Below are 18,296 nucleotides of genomic sequence, written 5' to 3'. Positions count from 1 at the left end.
AATACGTGCCCAGAAGATAGCTTGCTCTCGTTGAATTTGAAAGTTATATTGAACGCAAAAACAAACTAGCGTTTTCGGTGCAATGCGTGATACCAAAATTAAATAAAGCTTAAATTGGAAGTTGAGTGAGGTTGCTCGAAGAAAACAATTATTCAAACTTCTTTTATTTATTTATTTATTTATTTATTTATTTATTTATTTATTTATTTACATATACTGCCATCTTGCATAGCAAGATATTGCAGGAGTGAGTGCATACATATGTCAATCAATTGAAGAATACATTTGAGTGGCAAAAAGAAAACAAACAATAGAAAAAACAATATCAGGAATAGCTAGTTGATTAAGGAACATGATGAACATGATTAATGAACTTGTTTACTCTTTCGAGGAACGAGTTCGTAACGAATGAAGGAACGAGTTCGTACACGATCAATGAACATTTACAGCTAGGAAATCGTTTTTGTCTATTTTAGCTTATTTTCACCGAGCATGACTGAATTAGCCGACGCCAAGGTTATTTCACTCTCTGATTAAATGCTCACACACAGAACAATCGCAGCCACGGTAACGGGTGCATTTGAAAAGAAATACCAAATTCGCATTCGCAGAAGCAAGAGCTCCGACAAACTGAATACAAAATCTTAACATGTGCAATAGGCATAGTATACTAATGATTCACATTGAGCTTGAACAGTTGCGGCGATATTTTATCCTTACAAGCTTCATTATAATATTGCTCATTCATTTATTCACTCATGCATTCACTATTTAATTTCTATGCACCGAATAACAGCATAGAGGCCTTATGACAGTGGTGTGCTTAAACAAAATTAGAATAATAAACTAAATGTGCAACTCATTGGACAAACGCAGGTAAGGTAAACAAATTCAGGGAAATTACAATCTGACAAAAGCAGAAAAATATTCGCATCAAGTCATATAAATTTCTGCTGAGTTTGAACGCGTGTTATTGTTTCTTTTTCACAACAAGCGCCGCATGTAACCACCTTCCTGCTTTCGTGGTTGCAATGTCGATGCCACCGAATTCAAAAAAGCCCTTGTTAACAACTGGTTGAGACCCTACGCTGCAAAAATGCGTTTTTCGATTTGATACTGCCCATTTTTCTCTATAATTCCTCGGCCTTAACAGAAAATAAACCAAATGAATGGAAGTTGCCTAAGGTTGCGCGAGTGAGGCTCGACCACGTTTTACTTACGAACGCTATACCACCCAGAAATGTAACAATTTTTTGTGCCTTTCATTGTGTAAATAAGATGTTCGTTTCGTTAAGGAATGGCGCAGTTGCGGTAACAAGAAACGCGTTAGTTTGAGGTTCTGCTTCGTATCGATACTTGTCTGGATGAAAAATTCCGCAGACACAATGTAAGTGCGAGCAGTACGTGCAATACTAATATAAGATTGACGGTACGCCCATCTGGTCGCCCACCATTGTTGCCCTGTAGAAAAGTACGGAGGCCATCGAACCCTCGTTACATTCATAAATAGTCTACCTGCATGTATGCTTATTTTTATGAGTATACTGCTTGCTTTATTTTGAGCATCAAGTTTCAATATTAAATATTATGTTCCCGTTCTCGTCCGTTGGGGAACTGCACGTGAAGTTCAAGGAGGACATCACTGACACATGGTCTTTCGCCGATGCATGTTGAAATTTCTGAGGAAAATGAGCGCATCAGAATGGGCTAATTTCTTTACAGACTTCGTAGAAACATATGCTGCGAAATATTCGACGACATATTCGAGACAGATATTAAAATCCGTTTTGTTCGCAGTAGTTCTCTGTATGCCAGTTCGGCCACCTCCATAGTCATCATAAAAGAAAACGGAAATTGTGCTCATCTGAATGAGTGTCCTCGATGATACAAGCCATTCATTGTGGCACCCAGTGGCCAGCCAGACAACATTTTCCAACACGCGGAAATTTTCTAGCGTGGAAGAGGCACTTAATGAATACTCACATGCGTCGGGAACGTAGACGTAAAAGCTGACGGTACAAGAGTGGGCGACTTGACCCAATCGAGGCGTGACCATCGCTCTGGGGGCTCCCAAAGGCACATCTGTGATTCAATTAGTGCATCTTTACACAGGTGTGAATAAGGACCGCCGCATTAAGCACCAGTAACATAGTGAAACTGTAAAAAACAGCTACTTTCCTACATTCCTACATTCCTGGACCTCCGAAAGATTCCTTTCCTACATTCCGGGACCTCCGAAAGATTTTTGTTGGGAATGCCCGGCTCATGCTGAATTTCTCACTTACGCAGTAAAAAGTCAATATTGTAAGCATTTATGGCGGTAGTCAGAGACGACATGGCACTGCGCCGACAGACACGGGTAAAAAGAGTAATTAAGAAACCGTCCATTGTGGCTCATCGCCACAAGCTTTTAACGCAAAAATATTTAGAAAGCAGTATTCGATGACGCCAGGGGCGAAGACTCGTACTCTTCTAGGGAGTACGGGGTAATGAACTATCCGTGCAGTACTCTGGGCAATACACTCTAACGCCCAATCACCCTATACACCCAATCGCTGTATGTGGTTCGCAAGCATATGAGCTCTTCATATTTCTAACTCCGCGAAACTCTTGTCTTCTCTCTGTGTTTCTTGAACTCCCCCATCTCCCTATCCACATGCAGGGTAGAAAACTGGACAAAGTATAGTTAACCTCCTCACCTTTTCTGCTTCCCTAATCTCTCTCTCGCTCCCTGCCTCTCTAACTCAGACAAGCTTAAAGTTCCTCTAGCAACGGTGCCCACTTCTCTAGTCGATAGCGCGGCACGACGGAGTGCTCAGCAGCCGTCGTGCGTCATTGCATTCCTTAATCGTGCTTAGCAAATGTGCTAGTAAAAGAATCGCCGAATGGCTTTCTCTCGGCGACTAGAATTATTAGCGCACGTTGGAAAGCTAAACCATGGGAGTGCTTAATAAGCAAAAAAGGCAAAGTGATAGTGGGGCGCACAATGAGGCCAATCAGTGCTTAAAGTCGGGGAGGGGGAAAAGTGCGGCCCCTCTCCATTTTTTAAGGAGGAGCTCGGCCCTCCCCTCGTCAGGGCAACGATAGCACTGCGGCATCCAATCGAGAAGCGCTAGAGGAGATTTTATTGCCATTAGTGCTTTCTGCGGAGTAATTAGAACTCTCCAATTTTTCGGTTGGTGATTTATTCGGGATTATTCAGTTGATGCGTCATCGGCAAAAACCGGAAAGCAGGTACTGTCGCACTACTGCAGGCATTTCCCCGAGGCCGTGCACATGATTGTCACCACCCTTGTTCGACTAAGATTGTTGGCAGAGTATACTGGTTCATGAGCCACTTTAGCGTGCAGTTACCTGCTCGTGAATTAGTAAACGTCCAGCTTGGTTGTTTAGCCTACGAATTAATTTTCATTTGTTTACTTGTGCATTATGAGTGCTGTGTTATACGAAAGACGTTTGCATTTCGTCCACTTTTGTTGGTAGGTAGGCGCGAAACCGTAAAATATATAATTTCAGAGCCTGAGTTTGTCAGTGAAGCAAGGCAACTAATGTACTGCATTGCGGGACTTTTTGCTTTGAGTTCACGTATCTTTAACCCTTTACCTCAGGAATTAACTTTAAAAAAAAGATGAATCGTTTCCGAAATTACATTGTTTTTCTAAGTTATTGACGGAATGAGCATGTAAACTAAATGTACGAAATACTCTCGGAATAATTTCTTTATTTTCATAACACCCATAAAATTTGTTTAATTCTATAGAGAAGGCTGGCTTCACTACATTAATTGAAGTTGGCTTTTCGAAAGCCAAAAAGTAAACAAAAACTGAATGTTGCAACCACAACTTATGTGGGCTAGTCGAATTATGACGAAACTGACTCTCACGTATAAACCCATTTAGTCAAATATAGCAGGACACACTATATATATAATGTGACAAGGTTTATTGCAGTCGTCGAGCGGTAACCGGCAACACCGCAGCAGTAATGATAACTCAGCTGGACGGGCGAACTGGCTGCACAATACCAATACGTGTGGCGACGGCGCTTTCTGGCGATGGCATTTTCTAGTCCCATTCTTCTGCCTTATATATATATATATATATATATATATATATATATATATATATATATATATACATATATATATATATATATATATATATATATATATATATATACACACACACACTGAGTGTGTGAGTGTGCACGCGTTACACTAATCGCTGCCCTAAGAGGGCGCCCTTTCTATTGAAGGGAGATTTTCAACCCTGAGGCGAGTCAAAACGAAGCGCCCAGTTGATTAAGGCTCCTCGTAATAGCAACATGAGCTTGCTATAGTCAGTAATTCGTGTTGTCGTTCCTTTATTCTGTGTCCCAACTCGGCGCTGTTTTTCATCGCAAGCCATGTACCAAGCAGCCACGGCCACTGGAGAAGAAAAAAAAACAAAGATGGTGCGGCCTGCCGCGTGCATCGAAAAAGCTGTCATCCGCCGTGGCGCCACCCGTTACTGTTGTTTGGATAGAAAATGCGTGAGGAACGCCGTCGCCCGTGGAAACCGACACGTCCCGTCCCCCACCGATAGCGCCGTCCGGCCCAGCCAAGTGGCCGAGAATGCAACTACGGCTTAGACATTCGCTCCCATTGCAGCTCGCCTGATGCGGCAGCGCACCTTTTCTTTTTCTTTTAGCGGCCGTGAACCAGCCCACATTAGTGCGAGGGATCTTCGTCGCGAAGTCTGTCTAAGGTTAGCTTGTTGACGAGTGTTATCACACAAGCACTAAGCCATTGTTGAGAGCACTTTGTGATACCAGTCCAAGTACTTGAAGGGAGATTTGAAGGGATTGTGTGAATGGAGACTATTGAAGGGAGACTGTCTAGGCCTTGCGTTGCTCGATCTCCTGAAACTAATTCAAAAACAACCATTCCACTCGTTTTCATAGCAATATCAAATCTGGAACCACGACCGCCACAGTAAAACAATATCGCTTTGCTTTTATTGAGCGTCCTGGAAGGCAATAATTGCCACATCGTCCCATTTCACTTCATCAAAAGTTGTCCCAGAGTAGTGGCTATTGCTATAGGAGAACATGATGTGTGCAGGGCACAGCGATTGAAGCCCCATGTTCGGATCGCGTGGCGGCAGGCACTTCGGAAAAGACTAGGCAATCGTCGGGGGACCAAAATGCAGTTACCGTGCGTCAGAGAGACTCTCGCTTTTAACGTATACCACAATAATGCCACTGGGCCTGACCCCGCGGCACTTAGACGTGATGCAGGTGCCCGCAGTTACACTTTGTGAGTGTCGTGTTTCCATTGCTGAGCATTCTACACGTACATGCTGTAAGCCAAACAGAAAATCGGGCGCACCACCGCCGATGCAAAAGTGGTGGTTGGTAGCTCAGGACGCGGACCAAAAGTGGCGCCAGCCGTTTAAACTTTGAACTGATTGCCTTTGACAGCCTGCTCTAGTCCCAAAGTATAAATGGTGGCCTTCCGGCTCATTCCATAAGGAGGTAATGGACTTGCCGCCTCAGTTGGCTACAGACTAAGACCAGTGGGGTACTCGCTTACCCCTTCATCACTTACTTCAGGAAGCATTGCGTCATTTTAATGATGTCGAAAAACAATAATCAGCGGAAGTAACGAAGGGCTTCCACATCGCACTTTCCATTCAGCGGATTATTCGCCACGGCACTCACATATAGGTGGCATCACTTTCAATGCATTTGTGTGAATGGGTGGTATGTGGAACGCATTGAAATTACGGCGAAAGCGGGATGTACCATAAGCAAATCTGAAATGGGAGCAGAAAATAAGTGACCGCAATGCCAAACTGTTACGTGCAATTACATGTAAGTGCAACGTGTGATCGCGCTCTAGCTGGTTCCCAAAATGGGACTAGTTCTGAGCGTACGTTTTCTAGTCATAGTTCAGCTCTTTTTTTTTTTTTTGCAAATTCAGGTAAATCGTTAAACGGAAGAAAGCATTCCAATAGTTTTGGAATTCACGGTAAAATTTATGCTGATTGCACACGTAGCGATAAATATGTGCGCTAATTGTTAAGGTATGCGGGTTATTAGAAAAATGCAAGCACTAGCACACAAAAGCAATTACAACACTAGAAATCGGGTTGATTATGCGATTTCGCTGAACTCTACTGAGCTTTTGTTCGCTTGTCCTTAAGCGAAAGAGACTTGACAGGTAGTGCTGAACAAGTATCAGTAAGCAGTTGCAAGGTTGTCCAGGGCTTTTAGCCTGATCTCAGTGTTTTCATTAGCGAAATGTTTTATCTACACATCTACCTGCGTGCTTTCCACGCTAAACATAACAGGAGGCCATGACAATCTATGAACTTGATTTAGAAAACGTTTGTATGAGTAAAGCTGTCTGTGACACAGCGTTTTTCAGAAAACAGGTCTATTTTAAAATCAAACCGAGTGCTTTTCGAAAAGTAAATGGGAAACTTATTGCTATTACCACACACCCAAACAAAACTGCCACAAATTTAAAGAGATGCGCAATAGCTTGGGAGATACTAGCGTGGTCGTCCCGAAGAATCACGGATTTGTAACACCTGTTCCTTGTCCTTCAGGGCATCACTGTAAAAGTCATGGCTTTGTCTATAATTTCTCTTCATATGGTGACGTAATGTATGTTCTAAGGTCATCCCTTATGAAGCTATTTTTTTCCCAAAGAAGAGAAAGAAGCCCTTTGCTGGGCGATATTACGCGAAAGTATGCGTGGAGAGAACTTTCGCACATAAACATGTCGACATGCCAGAACCGAGTTGTGGTGGCCGTTGATTGCAAACGCTTTATCTGTAAATTTTCAAGCTTCCTTCCTTGATAAAAATACTTCTGGCTGCACTATTTGTTGCTGGTCAATGGCATTCATTGTCCTGTTCTGTTAGTATTAAAGTATGAATTGCATAAGAACTTTCTAGCAATAAATAAAAGAAAAAGCTCTCGATTGTTGTTCGTTTGATAATTCCACCTAGATAGTGATGTTTACATTGTCACGAAATAGTCGGAAATGACTGCCCATCTCCATTACTTTCTTTTACTTTAGGGTGTCTACACGCACGCATCAGTGCCTTTATATGTGCTGCGGAATTCTCATTATCACTGTCGTGTCATCGTACGCGTTCTTCGGCCAGCAGCCATAGAAAAATTACTGTCTTTGATCATATATGTTCAAAAACCATATGTGAAAGTGCTGGCTACAAACATTAATTTTAAGATTACCTTTTTTCACCCAATTAGAAGAGCTGCTGTCGTGTCTTTTTTTTCTTTGATGTAGCTTACGAGTAGCTATTCCTGTGCTTGTAACTACATCGGCTCTATCGATCTTTCTCTGACCGATGACCGGTTAATACGTCCATCAGCTTTGAATCTTATTGGTTGCTTTAAAAAACGCAAAATATAGCGTCATCACGTGGCGCGATATCAAAATTACAACTGCCGATTTCAGACTGTCGATCTGATTTTCAACTGTCCGTTGTTATTTTGGCAAACAGCATGCCGAATAAGAAAAACGGTTTTGGTTCACCTGGATTGAGGAGGCAATAGGCAGCGTACGCGCCTCCCTCGTCAAGACGGCTGTCTGTTGAGGGAAAAATATTGTTATTTTTGCCAATTTGTGCCATTGTCCAGTTCCAACCAAAGCGCCCATTCGGGTCTTCGTTCTCCAGGCCACAAAGGTCCTGAGAGAAGTCGCAGGCACCTAGAAGTAAAGCCAAAAAAGCCAATGAAACGCTTCACATCTCAACAGTGAAAATCACTGTCTGCCGAAATTGACGTACATACACCATTGGCATCCTGCTTACAGGTGCATAGATATTTAGCTGGTTGTGAATAAGAATTACGTTTTTAAAGCTTAATGACAACACCGATCATCTTTGTGGCAGTACCTGTAAACTGCGGAATTTTTTTCCCTTGGACAACAACTGACGTTAAAAAAAAAAAAAACTAAATACTTGGTCATTGTTAAGATAGCGCTCTGAGGCATCTTAATATTTACCGTTGCTTACGCACAGGTTAGTACATAGAACATCACTGTCATATATAACGAAAAAATAAAAGAGGACTCCGTGTGGTTAAAAATCTATCGGTTTTATTGCATACACAACGTTACGAAACAAATAATTCCACTATAAGGTTACAAATCACAGACGGCTTGTTGACAATTTTGCATTTCTTGTGCTGGCATTGGTCTCATCGTTAACAACGACGCTGAGCAAACTTTTTTGTTTGCACCGTCACAGGAAATTCCCGCAGATGATAATTGTGGTAACCTTTACTCGGCCAAAATTAAAGAGTAAGCGAAGTAATACACTCGATTGATATATAACAATTGGTATGTGACTCGTTATGATCACACGTAACTTTCGAACATTCAGTAATTTAAATATAAACACGCTTGATGTAACTCATAGGTGTCAGTACAAACACAAGAATATTGTTTTATTCCTTCGTGTGGTTTACAGCCTCAAAGCAACACTGGGGCTGTGAGCGTCGCCATAGCTAGTGACAGTCTATAGTTTGGACTACATGAATTTCGTTAACTTGAATCTAATAAAAGTACACGAGTGCTTCTGCGTTTACTCTCGTGGAAATTCGGCCGCGGTTTGAGGCAACCTAACCCGTGATGTCGCACTCCGCAAAAAAAGAAGAAATATTTTAGCCACTGAGCCGCCACGTCGGTTTAAAGCACTGTATGTTCAACGCGTCGTGGCGCTACAATCAAAGGCCCAAGTTCTAATTATTTACTAAGTACACCATAAACAGAGGTTTAGGTGCCATTGTTTTCACTTGTATTTCCGATGAAATTTTCTTGGTGTGTGTACAATTGGAAATAGAAGGGAGAAAGCGACATTCTTTTATAAAATCAGTACATATTGTCCATGAGAGATTCGAGAATTATTTTTCAGGTCTTTCTATTGTTATTTTATTTATTTATGTTCTTTTTTTGCTGCGATATGATACCATTCATCGCTTGGAGTTTCGCAGGCAAGTTAATTTGTAGAAAAAGCGCCGATCCTGCAAGCCGGCTATTAGATTATAACAGTAGTCGATGACGACCGAGAATTAGGTGATCAGTGGTTTGGAAACAGGAATACGTATACTGACGCGAAAAAATGGATAATAGGAAAAGTCCGGCAAGGAAACTATTACTCCGCAGTAGACATGGAATATAGGCGGATGTCAGACCCTCACTACGGCGACATTAGCAATATTAAAGCAAGAGAAACAGTCCTCAGTGCATTTATTTCTATAGAACAGACTCCGTCATTATCCAGAACATTTCATCCGGCCCATCGTGCGTCGCATAAAACAGCCATAAACAAAATTTTGCACTCACCGCAACGCGCTTCGTCCATGCCATTTGAGCAGTGTTCTTTGAAGTCACACACCTGAGCCAGCGGAATACACTCTTCGTTATCGCCGCATCGAAACATGTCTGCGCCACATGCGGATGGTGGAAACGTTGGCGTAGGGGCTGGTGGTAACTCTGTTAAAACACATGGATGATGCAAATAAGAAGGACATACGGATAAGTTCACTCATATTTCCGCCTTGCCAACTATAATATCAGAACACTAAAGCGAAGGTTACTCAATAGACTGTATCGCCATGCAGCGTTCTGGGTAACAGCTCATTGCGATGAATCAGTTGTATGTCAGGCTGTCTTTACGGAGGATATGGAAGAAAATGGCATGTTACAATAAAATATATTTCTAAACTGCAGCCTTAACACGTAGTACAGGGTCGATTTTTCAGTGTCGTGGCATTTAAAAAGGAAAAAAGAAAAGAGCTAGCTCCTTGCCCTTGTTTGTTCAGTTTCCATTTTTCTAGTTGGTATTTGCATTTACCGATTCCCGAGGGTGTAGAACCAGACTGGTCGGTGTCCCATGAAAATACATGTCACAGCGCGCAACAAGGTAACGACTGGAAAGTACGGAGACACCCACCATACAACACTACATTGTTCGGAATACAGATCCCCTTTTCGAATATACCACAGTAATCGGAAGGCACGTGAACGATAAAACTGGAATCATAATCAATGAAACGGCTATAGCATATTATAAGGCTATTAGTTTTCTATAGTCGTTATGCATAAATAGCTATCTTTTTTTCTATTTCTGGGAAGTGGTTCGACCACATAAGCTGTAATTGTATAGTACCCGTAGCTACGTCCTTGCTATTAGGACTATGTCACTCCTAACATTTCCTTGGGATTATGAATTCAGTCGACTTCCTCTTCTCTTCTCGCCTTTATAGTTGGAGCCCTACGTTGGGTAATATCATAACGATACCCACTAAGAAATGTTCAAGGTAGAAACTCTCCAATGGGAAGCTGTCGTATACTGTATAGCATTCTTTTGGAATCAATACTTACGAAGCTTATAAACCGTATACCTTTGAAACGAAGAGTGCCATATTTCAGGAGATAATACATTCCAAAGATTACCACGCGCACTATGACTATCTCCCCTCCTTTTTAAGAGGTACCTGTTGTTGTAGTGTTTTTTTTCTCTCACGATTCGCCCGCCGACGAGCTCACCTCCGTTCCAACACGTCCTGTATGGAAGCTTGTCTCTGCTGTTGCAGAAGCAATTATCTCACTGCTTGGGTTTTCAGCATATACCTTGTCCGCGCAAGCTCTCGTTTGCATTCTGACTGCACCTCCGAAAGGCCTGCGTTTCGTTCCATGATGTGAGGTGTACCGGCCGCGCGTCAAGAAATTTCGAACAGTAGTTTTCACCTTCGGCGGACTTGTTTCCGCACCGGGCCGCTTTCTGATACGATATGGCGTAGGAGGTTCACGCACCCGCGTGTTCGTCATGATAGGTGTAGAAAAGTTTGTGTGTTTGCGCAAATTCACCTGTTCAAGGCTATATTGCGCTACAGATTTCATAGAACACGACTGAGTAGGAAGATTGAAACGGAACAGAAAATGAGCTTGAGCACCTAACCAAGGAATTCTACTCATGCGCACGCACAGACACACACACACATGAAAAAAAGCGTTAACAGATGCCTCGTCTACTCCCACGGTAGACTATTTGGACGGCTCCACCTAATTTTACCATTTGCAGTGTCATTAGAAAATGATTTCACATGTTTATCAATGAAAAACGACAATTATTGATAACTAAATTGTTCTAGCGTCTTTAGTATTTATCCCTGTAGGTACAACGACAGTAATGGACATGAAGGAAAGTTGTAACCTTCGTTCATGTCCATTACCGTCGCGGCACCTCAATTGCAAGTGTTTTTCGTCTTCTTGATGCAGCTCACCTTTGTCGTAGGTCTTGCACGTCTCTGTAAATGTCACATCATCGATAGCAATGTAGCCCTCTTGGCCTGATGCCCTGTGATCTCCAGTGAAAGCAACCTTAGAGGAAGACAAGGCGAATGCGAATTGTTTCACCCGGACTGTTTCTTTCTTAAAATGTCTTTCTCGTTTTTTGTGACCAAAATTGTCGGCATGTAGACTTCCCCCAATCGCAGTAATACCAAATAACTAAGTTCAATAACCCCTAGGCCACCACACAATAACGCACCCGCTTCCGACATTTAGCAGACATTTTCTTCAATGTTTCTTCTGCAGATAACACAGTAGAAAACTAGAAATTGTGATTACTGTAATGAGGTTGATAAATTTCAATTACTTGTCTATTTATCAAGCATACTGAACAGAACACTATCTTTGAAATAGTCGTCGCCAAATGTTCTATGGAAAGAATTGAGATCTTGTCTCAAATGGTTTCGAAAGATTTGTGGGGGAGGGGGGGAATTGGGAAAAGGATGCAGCCAATGCCAATGCACATCACCACATTTCTCTGGTCTCTAGCAACAGGTTTAAGGCTCATAATTCCTATAAAATGTGCATATCTATAATGCTCGAAAGTTTGAATTAAGCCTTTGCAACATGTGCCTTCATATCACTCACGATGTTTCAATTGTAAGAGTGTTGCTCAGCCAACCGTAAGTCGCTAATTGGGTCACATGTAATCTTGACTCAATTTGAATAAACCTTTGAATAAATTTGAAGAAAGAGAAAAACGAGCTGTTCCACGTTAGCACGCACAAAGTTCCATGCGACCACAGCAATTACTGTCTGCCTTTGATTAGAGAATACTTTGTCCACATCTATAGCCTCAAAGCTGAGACGACTTCAGGCATAAGCCGTCATTGGACTGTTTGGATGCATAGGCGCACTGACTGATTTTCCCCAAAAAGAGAAATAAAAGGAACACATTCGGTATAATTATTTGTATGACACACAGGAGTTTACTAATTTAGTGGCCTTATCCATTTTCTTCTTTTTTTTTTCATCTAAATAGTGTTTGTAGCATGGCGTTTCCGCTATACCAAATTCGCCGTCCTCAAAGGCGCTCCAAGTGTTAATAAAATTCTTTTGTGAGCTCTGTCAATTGGGTGTGCCGTCTCGCTGACCGTTTCTGTTCGCCCCGTGGCTTAGTTAGCTGGCTAGCACCGCTTAAAAATGGAAAGACTGTACAGAAGCCTCACCTGGTACGGATTGGTCTCCATGAAATCTACTGTAGCGGCAACAAAGTGCCAGAACTGCGTTGGCTCACTCTGCTTCCATACTGTCTTCCACGGTCCATCCTTGGCAGAGCGGACATTGAGCGTAAGCTGGGGTTCACTTTTTCCTTGTACCGTGTAAAAGAAGGTGATCTGTCGAGGCGGAGACGCGTTAATTAATGACAGATACAACACTGCCGCACCGACAGAGACGACAACGATGCGGCGTCATTGCTGCGCCAGCTAAGCGGGGATAATTGTTTTTTTTTTTTTTTGCTTAGCGTCAAAGCATCAGCTTAAGAAGATGGCGAGGTGGGCAGTTGGCAAATATTCATTTTGAACGCGTCAGGCAGCGCCAACGCACCGGCGCAAAAGGCATGAAAAACGACGGTACAGCCCTGACTCCCATCTGATTTTATAAAGAAACGATCACGCATATCTACAGGAATCTCAAGTACAAGAAAAACGAAAGCAAGAACAAGACATTCCCAGCGTTACGTGGTAATGAATGGGTTGGATAACAAAACCGGGTGTTAACGTTCGACTTAAAGAGCACTAGCTATCTCCCAGGAGGATTGCGGCATTGTATCTTGCAGATCCTTTCAAACCGTACGGGTGCGTTACCCTTTTTAAATAAAAATGCAACTCAGCTGACAAGAGAGATAGCAAAAGCCTCGAACAGAGCAATTATGGATTGCCCATTCATAAGTGAATCACTGTTGATTCTTCAAAAGAACGAATGTCCATTTTTGCATCAATCTTGATATTTAACGTTTCGATTGATCATTAGAGCTTGCAGTATGCCATGTGCATGTAAGGCTTTTTGGTTTTTCCTCGACCTTTGGTTCCTTTACATCGTGATGTCTTCGTAATAAAATGATTTGAGAGAAAGCATGGAGTCATGATGCTTCTTTTTGTGCCTTTTGTGCTTCTTTATTCGCCCGCTGTTAGACTTTCAAATCGCATCATTTTACCCTTCTGTACGTGAGTTAAATGGAATGAGATACATCCATAGCTTTCCCAGCAGGAAGCATCAAGTAAACTACGTTGCTTTTTCGTTCACCTTTAGATAAACGTATCAAGAAAAAGTTGCACTCGGCTTCTCTGATAGCGCACGCTGCACTCTGCTTTTTTGACATTGTAATCAGTGAATCTCACAATGGGCATACAAGCCTAAATTTCGCAAGCTTTCAAATGATTTCTGCTGCCCATTGAATTACGGTGGCACTTTGCGGTGCACTTCGGCATATGCCCGACGTGACAATATCCAATGTTTCTCAACACGCAAACCCTTAAAGCAACAAAAAGAACAAGAACAATGAAAAGAAGTTGCAGGTCAACCTGGCGATGTGATCGAGAAAGAAGGACATATTGCACTTGCGCAATGATGAAGCATTCTAATCGGTCACAGAAGCAAGGCAAACGGTCTTATGTTTTCTTCGCTCATGAATATAGGGATGTGACAAATCAGTTCCACCGAATACCGCAAGGTGGAGGATGGCGCATTAAAGAAAATATTTTCATCCACCCAAGTATATCCCGAAGCTACAAAGGAAACTCATAAAGGTTTCCCAAATTTAAAACATCGCAGTTGCAGAAAAAGTCACGGCTTCGAACCATTCTCTCGGCTCGAACTGAGACAATGGTCTCGAGTTCGAGCCAGGATGATCGCTGTCTTTCGAGGATGATCACTGTCAATAATTATCGCTCCTTAGAGGCAACACACGCGTCTATCTTCTGACATGTGCTGTGCTTACCTTCCTGTTTATTAATAGTCACGAGTTGCCGCAAGAAAACTTGTTATGAGTTATCGCCCTGCGTGTATCGTATTTCTTCATTGAGTCCTGGTCCGTAACGCCCTACGTAATCTGTACCAATGGTACACCAAAATACTGAAATAGCAACTACACCCTACTTGGATTGCGGAATGGTTCAGACTACAAATGAACTCGCAACCTCTTGCTTAGAAATTGAAATGCTTTTTTCTGAAATACACGGTATACTGCGCCCAGGTCTTGCGTAGAGCGTGACAGGCCATTAACCCACTTATAAGTGGCACAAATATCAAGTCTCCTTCATGTCTGTACTTACCGAACAATTCTCAGTATTGTCGAGTGACGGGCCGTAGAGGGTGGCGTTTGTTGCCTTCGCGTGAGTGCGCAGAATGACAAAATTTCCTGAAAGTAATACACGCAAAATGTGTAAAAACAGCGTGATTCAATTTTTTCCGGGCGATTATATTATATCAAACGCGTCAAATTCACATTCCCATAGCATACTTTTCTGAATATTCTCCTAAGAAATGTATCCTTCGAGTTTATCTATCAAATTCTGTAAATATTAAGCTATAATGGATGCTTTATGTAGCTTTGTGCACCCACGTCTTTCATTTCTTCCTTGTTCTTCGAAAATAGTTGTTGCCAGCATTTTTATGACAATTTGTTCTACTTGCACAAAAACAGAGATGGATAGGGTGGGATTGAAAAAAAAAGTGCCTTACGTAGCAAACTAGGGGGGTGCATCCAATCATTGAGCCTGAAGGACATTGTGTGGGCTGAACGTGCACAGTTAAAAAAAAAGTTATTCATAGAGGCCTTCAGTAATTTTATTTTTTTCTCTTGACCTTTCGTACCAATATTTTTTCGATTTATATTCTTTATAGAGGCCTTTAGCTCGGATACACATTATAAGTTGTCGCTATAAAAACTAAATAATCTAGCTAGACAGCCGACGGAGTGATCGAAAAAGTGATCTGCAAAAGAAAATCCATAACCAATTGCGCCTGATAGTGGAAGAAGTATGCCCTACGCATACTATATCAAGTAAACTTAATTCAATCGTAAAATTGATGTAACTCAGGTGTAACATTGTCAATTTATCTTTTGCTTTGAAAGCAAACATCGCAATTTATTTAAATGGATCTAATACGCTGATACAGATAGAGAAAATAATAATAATAATAATAATAATAATAATAATAATAATAATAATAATAATAATAATAATAATAATAATGCTTTTGTTTTCCATCCCATGGACGTGGGAGGAAAAGAAAAAGCTAGGTTTCCAGCTTGACGGGCTCTCGCCTCCCCGATACAAATACATCACTTTTAGGAAAAAAAAGGCAAGCAGACAAGCATATGAGAACAGACAAAAAGGAATATCGGAATGCACAAACAAACGCCAATTTTTAAACAAATGTACAAATCCATGACAACAAAGCGGTGTCCATAATATCATGTTACACATTTCAAACAAGAAGTCGCACCCTTTCGCGTATAACTGAAAAAAATGACGCAGATCTTCTGGCCGAATGCGTTGAAGGTTTAAATTGTAATTTTGACACAGGTTTAAGAAATGTGGAAGAGTGTTTCTGAGCATATGTTGTTGGTAACCTGTTCTGATGGAACGTATGTGCCAAATATCGGTGTTTCTGGTTGCATACGTGATATTTATTTTCTGCAGTGAAGCCAGTTGTGCAATGAAGGAAACATTGTTTTTGAGCTCGGTAATGTATTTAGAAATTAAGCGGTATGCATACAGATGATGAATCGGCATTATATTGCCTTTCATAAAGAGCGGTTTAGATGGATGGTCATATGTTACATTGTATATTATTCTGAGGATTCTTTTCTGCTGAAAGTGTAATATTCGTGCATTTGTGAGGGATGTTTCCCCCAGACCAAATGAGAATAATTTAGATAGCAACAGAAGAATAAGTTGTGAAGTAGCATTTTCACTTTGATAGGGAAGATGTGCTTACGAATGTAAACTGATCCAATGATATGTGACAGTTAAGATGCAACGTAATTTGTGATCACGCATGGCATTTTTTTTCGTTGAAAAGTACACCTAGTGCTTTAAAGGAATTCATTATCTCTATATTAAAATTAAGAATGATATCATCGTTATTATGAACATCCTTGTTTTTTGGAGGGTAAATAATGGCCTTCGTCTATGAAGTGTTAACTTTTAGAGCGCTATATTTTGCCCACTTTTCAAACTGCTTAAGTGATGTATCTGCTTTCAGGACCATGTTCGAGGCGGATGAGGTTGCAATCAATAGGCTGGTGTCTTCAGCATATATGACCATGTTTATTTCTTTGTCTATCAGTGTTATGTCGTTCACGTATATATTAAAAAGGAACCGGCCCAAAATGCTGCCTTGCGGCATATCGGAAAAGAGAGCTTTAACGTTGGATCGCTGACCGTTTATTTCAACATACTGTTGTCGACTCCAGAGGTAGCTGCTCAAAAGCATGAAGCACGTTCCTCGAAAGCCATACAGTTCAAGCTTTTCTGAATGTAAATTGTGGGTTAAGTGATCAAAAGGCTTCGAAAAATGTACATATATTCCGAAAGCTAAATTCCTGTTATCAAGAGACTTTAGAATGTATTCTTTTCGTTCTAACAGAGCGAGTTTGGAGGACCGATGTTTCGAAATCCAAATTGTGAGGGTGTCAGTATATCATGCTTACTACAGAAATTATTCATCCGGATAAAGATTACTTTCTTAAGACCTTCCGACAAAACAGGCAGTATTGACAAAGGCCTGCATTTTGCAAAGTGATTCTTGTCACCTTGCTTATAAATAACTGTTACTCTTGCAATCTGCATTTGCTGAGGAAAGGCACCATTTGCCAGAAAAAGCTTGAATATATGGGTGAGACATGGTGCTATTACGTCAATAACATATTTCACAGATTTTATGTTAACGCCGTCTTTATCAGAGCTCCCAGAAATATTTAATGCAAGAAATATGGTCTCTACTTCGGACTCAGTTACATGACTTAGGAAACATGTATGATGTACGGTACAGTTTACGTAGTCCAGAGCCATCACATCATCATCATTTCTCTGGGGATCAATAAAAAATCATTGAACGCATCAGCCACCTTCCTGCCTGACAATTCTTCATTTTTCTCAATAATATTGCATGTTCTATAGCAGGTTACACACAATTTCCTATTCGAAGAGATATGTTATGACAATGAGCCATTAACATGTTCTCTGTACTTCATATGGAACACTGTGTAAACTCCCACTTTCTCATTTAAACGCTTCACAACGTTCAACCTACAAAACTTCGGGATAGGCACCGTAAGCTGGAGAGCATGAAAGCAAGAAACACAAGGTTTAAAAACACTTTTAGAAATGCTGAAGTACGCGAATTCGCTAATGCAAATACATTGGCCACCAATCTCTAGAATCGTGTTTTTTTCTGTCTGCCAAACAATCTAATATGCTATATATAAATCGCTATCTGAAGGAGATAAAGGGTAATGTTGCAGAAAAAGAAACAGAGCATCATAATGAACGTGCGCTTTTCATACCGTCGGGGGATCCCGTTGTATGGTCTCGCGTCGGCGAAGTGAGAAGAGACGGTCCTGGCGGCTTCAAAGCCCATGTATCTTGATCCTCGTCCCATGGCACACCAGGAACCCAGTCACAGAATGATGTATCGAAGTTGCAACCAAGCCGGTGATCCCCTGAAAGCAGAAAAGAAGCATCATTAGGTCGTCGTATAACAAGCAAATGAGCTTCAAGAAGTATGTTAGGTTTCGTAGCATACGATTTAATTTTAATGCAAAGAGAGAGACTCCCTCAGCTTCTCACAAGTGAATGCGGCACAATGTTATAAATTTCAATTGCTAAAGAAGTGCCCTGATGCACATTAAAAAAGTATCCTTCAGTCGTCTTCAGCCGCCTTCAACCTGTTGCCATTAACAACGTGAGTTATA

At 41.4% G+C, this 18,296-nt stretch overlaps 1 protein-coding gene across 1 annotated transcript in view; it reads right to left on the bottom strand.

The window, feature by feature from the left end:
• LOC142579876 (MAM and LDL-receptor class A domain-containing protein 1-like) overlaps positions 1 to 18,296 on the bottom strand; it is a 120,456-nt gene that overhangs the window by 53,570 nt on the left and 48,590 nt on the right. The window contains exons 22-28 of the mRNA XM_075690513.1: positions 17,889 to 18,044; positions 14,647 to 14,732; positions 12,541 to 12,708; positions 11,305 to 11,401; positions 9,362 to 9,511; positions 7,550 to 7,723; positions 1,984 to 2,082 (exon numbers count right to left, since the gene is read on the bottom strand). Coding sequence (XP_075546628.1) covers positions 1,984 to 2,082; positions 7,550 to 7,723; positions 9,362 to 9,511; positions 11,305 to 11,401; positions 12,541 to 12,708; positions 14,647 to 14,732; positions 17,889 to 18,044 — 930 coding nt within the window. The remainder of the gene's footprint in view (positions 1 to 1,983; positions 2,083 to 7,549; positions 7,724 to 9,361; positions 9,512 to 11,304; positions 11,402 to 12,540; positions 12,709 to 14,646; positions 14,733 to 17,888; positions 18,045 to 18,296) is intronic.

The sequence above is a fragment of the Dermacentor variabilis genome, chromosome 4 (assembly GCF_050947875.1).
Source record: "Dermacentor variabilis isolate Ectoservices chromosome 4, ASM5094787v1, whole genome shotgun sequence".
Classification (NCBI taxonomy): domain Eukaryota; kingdom Metazoa; phylum Arthropoda; class Arachnida; order Ixodida; family Ixodidae; genus Dermacentor; species Dermacentor variabilis.
Note: the sequence above shows the minus strand (reverse complement) of the source record. Positions and strands in the feature narration are given on the sequence as shown.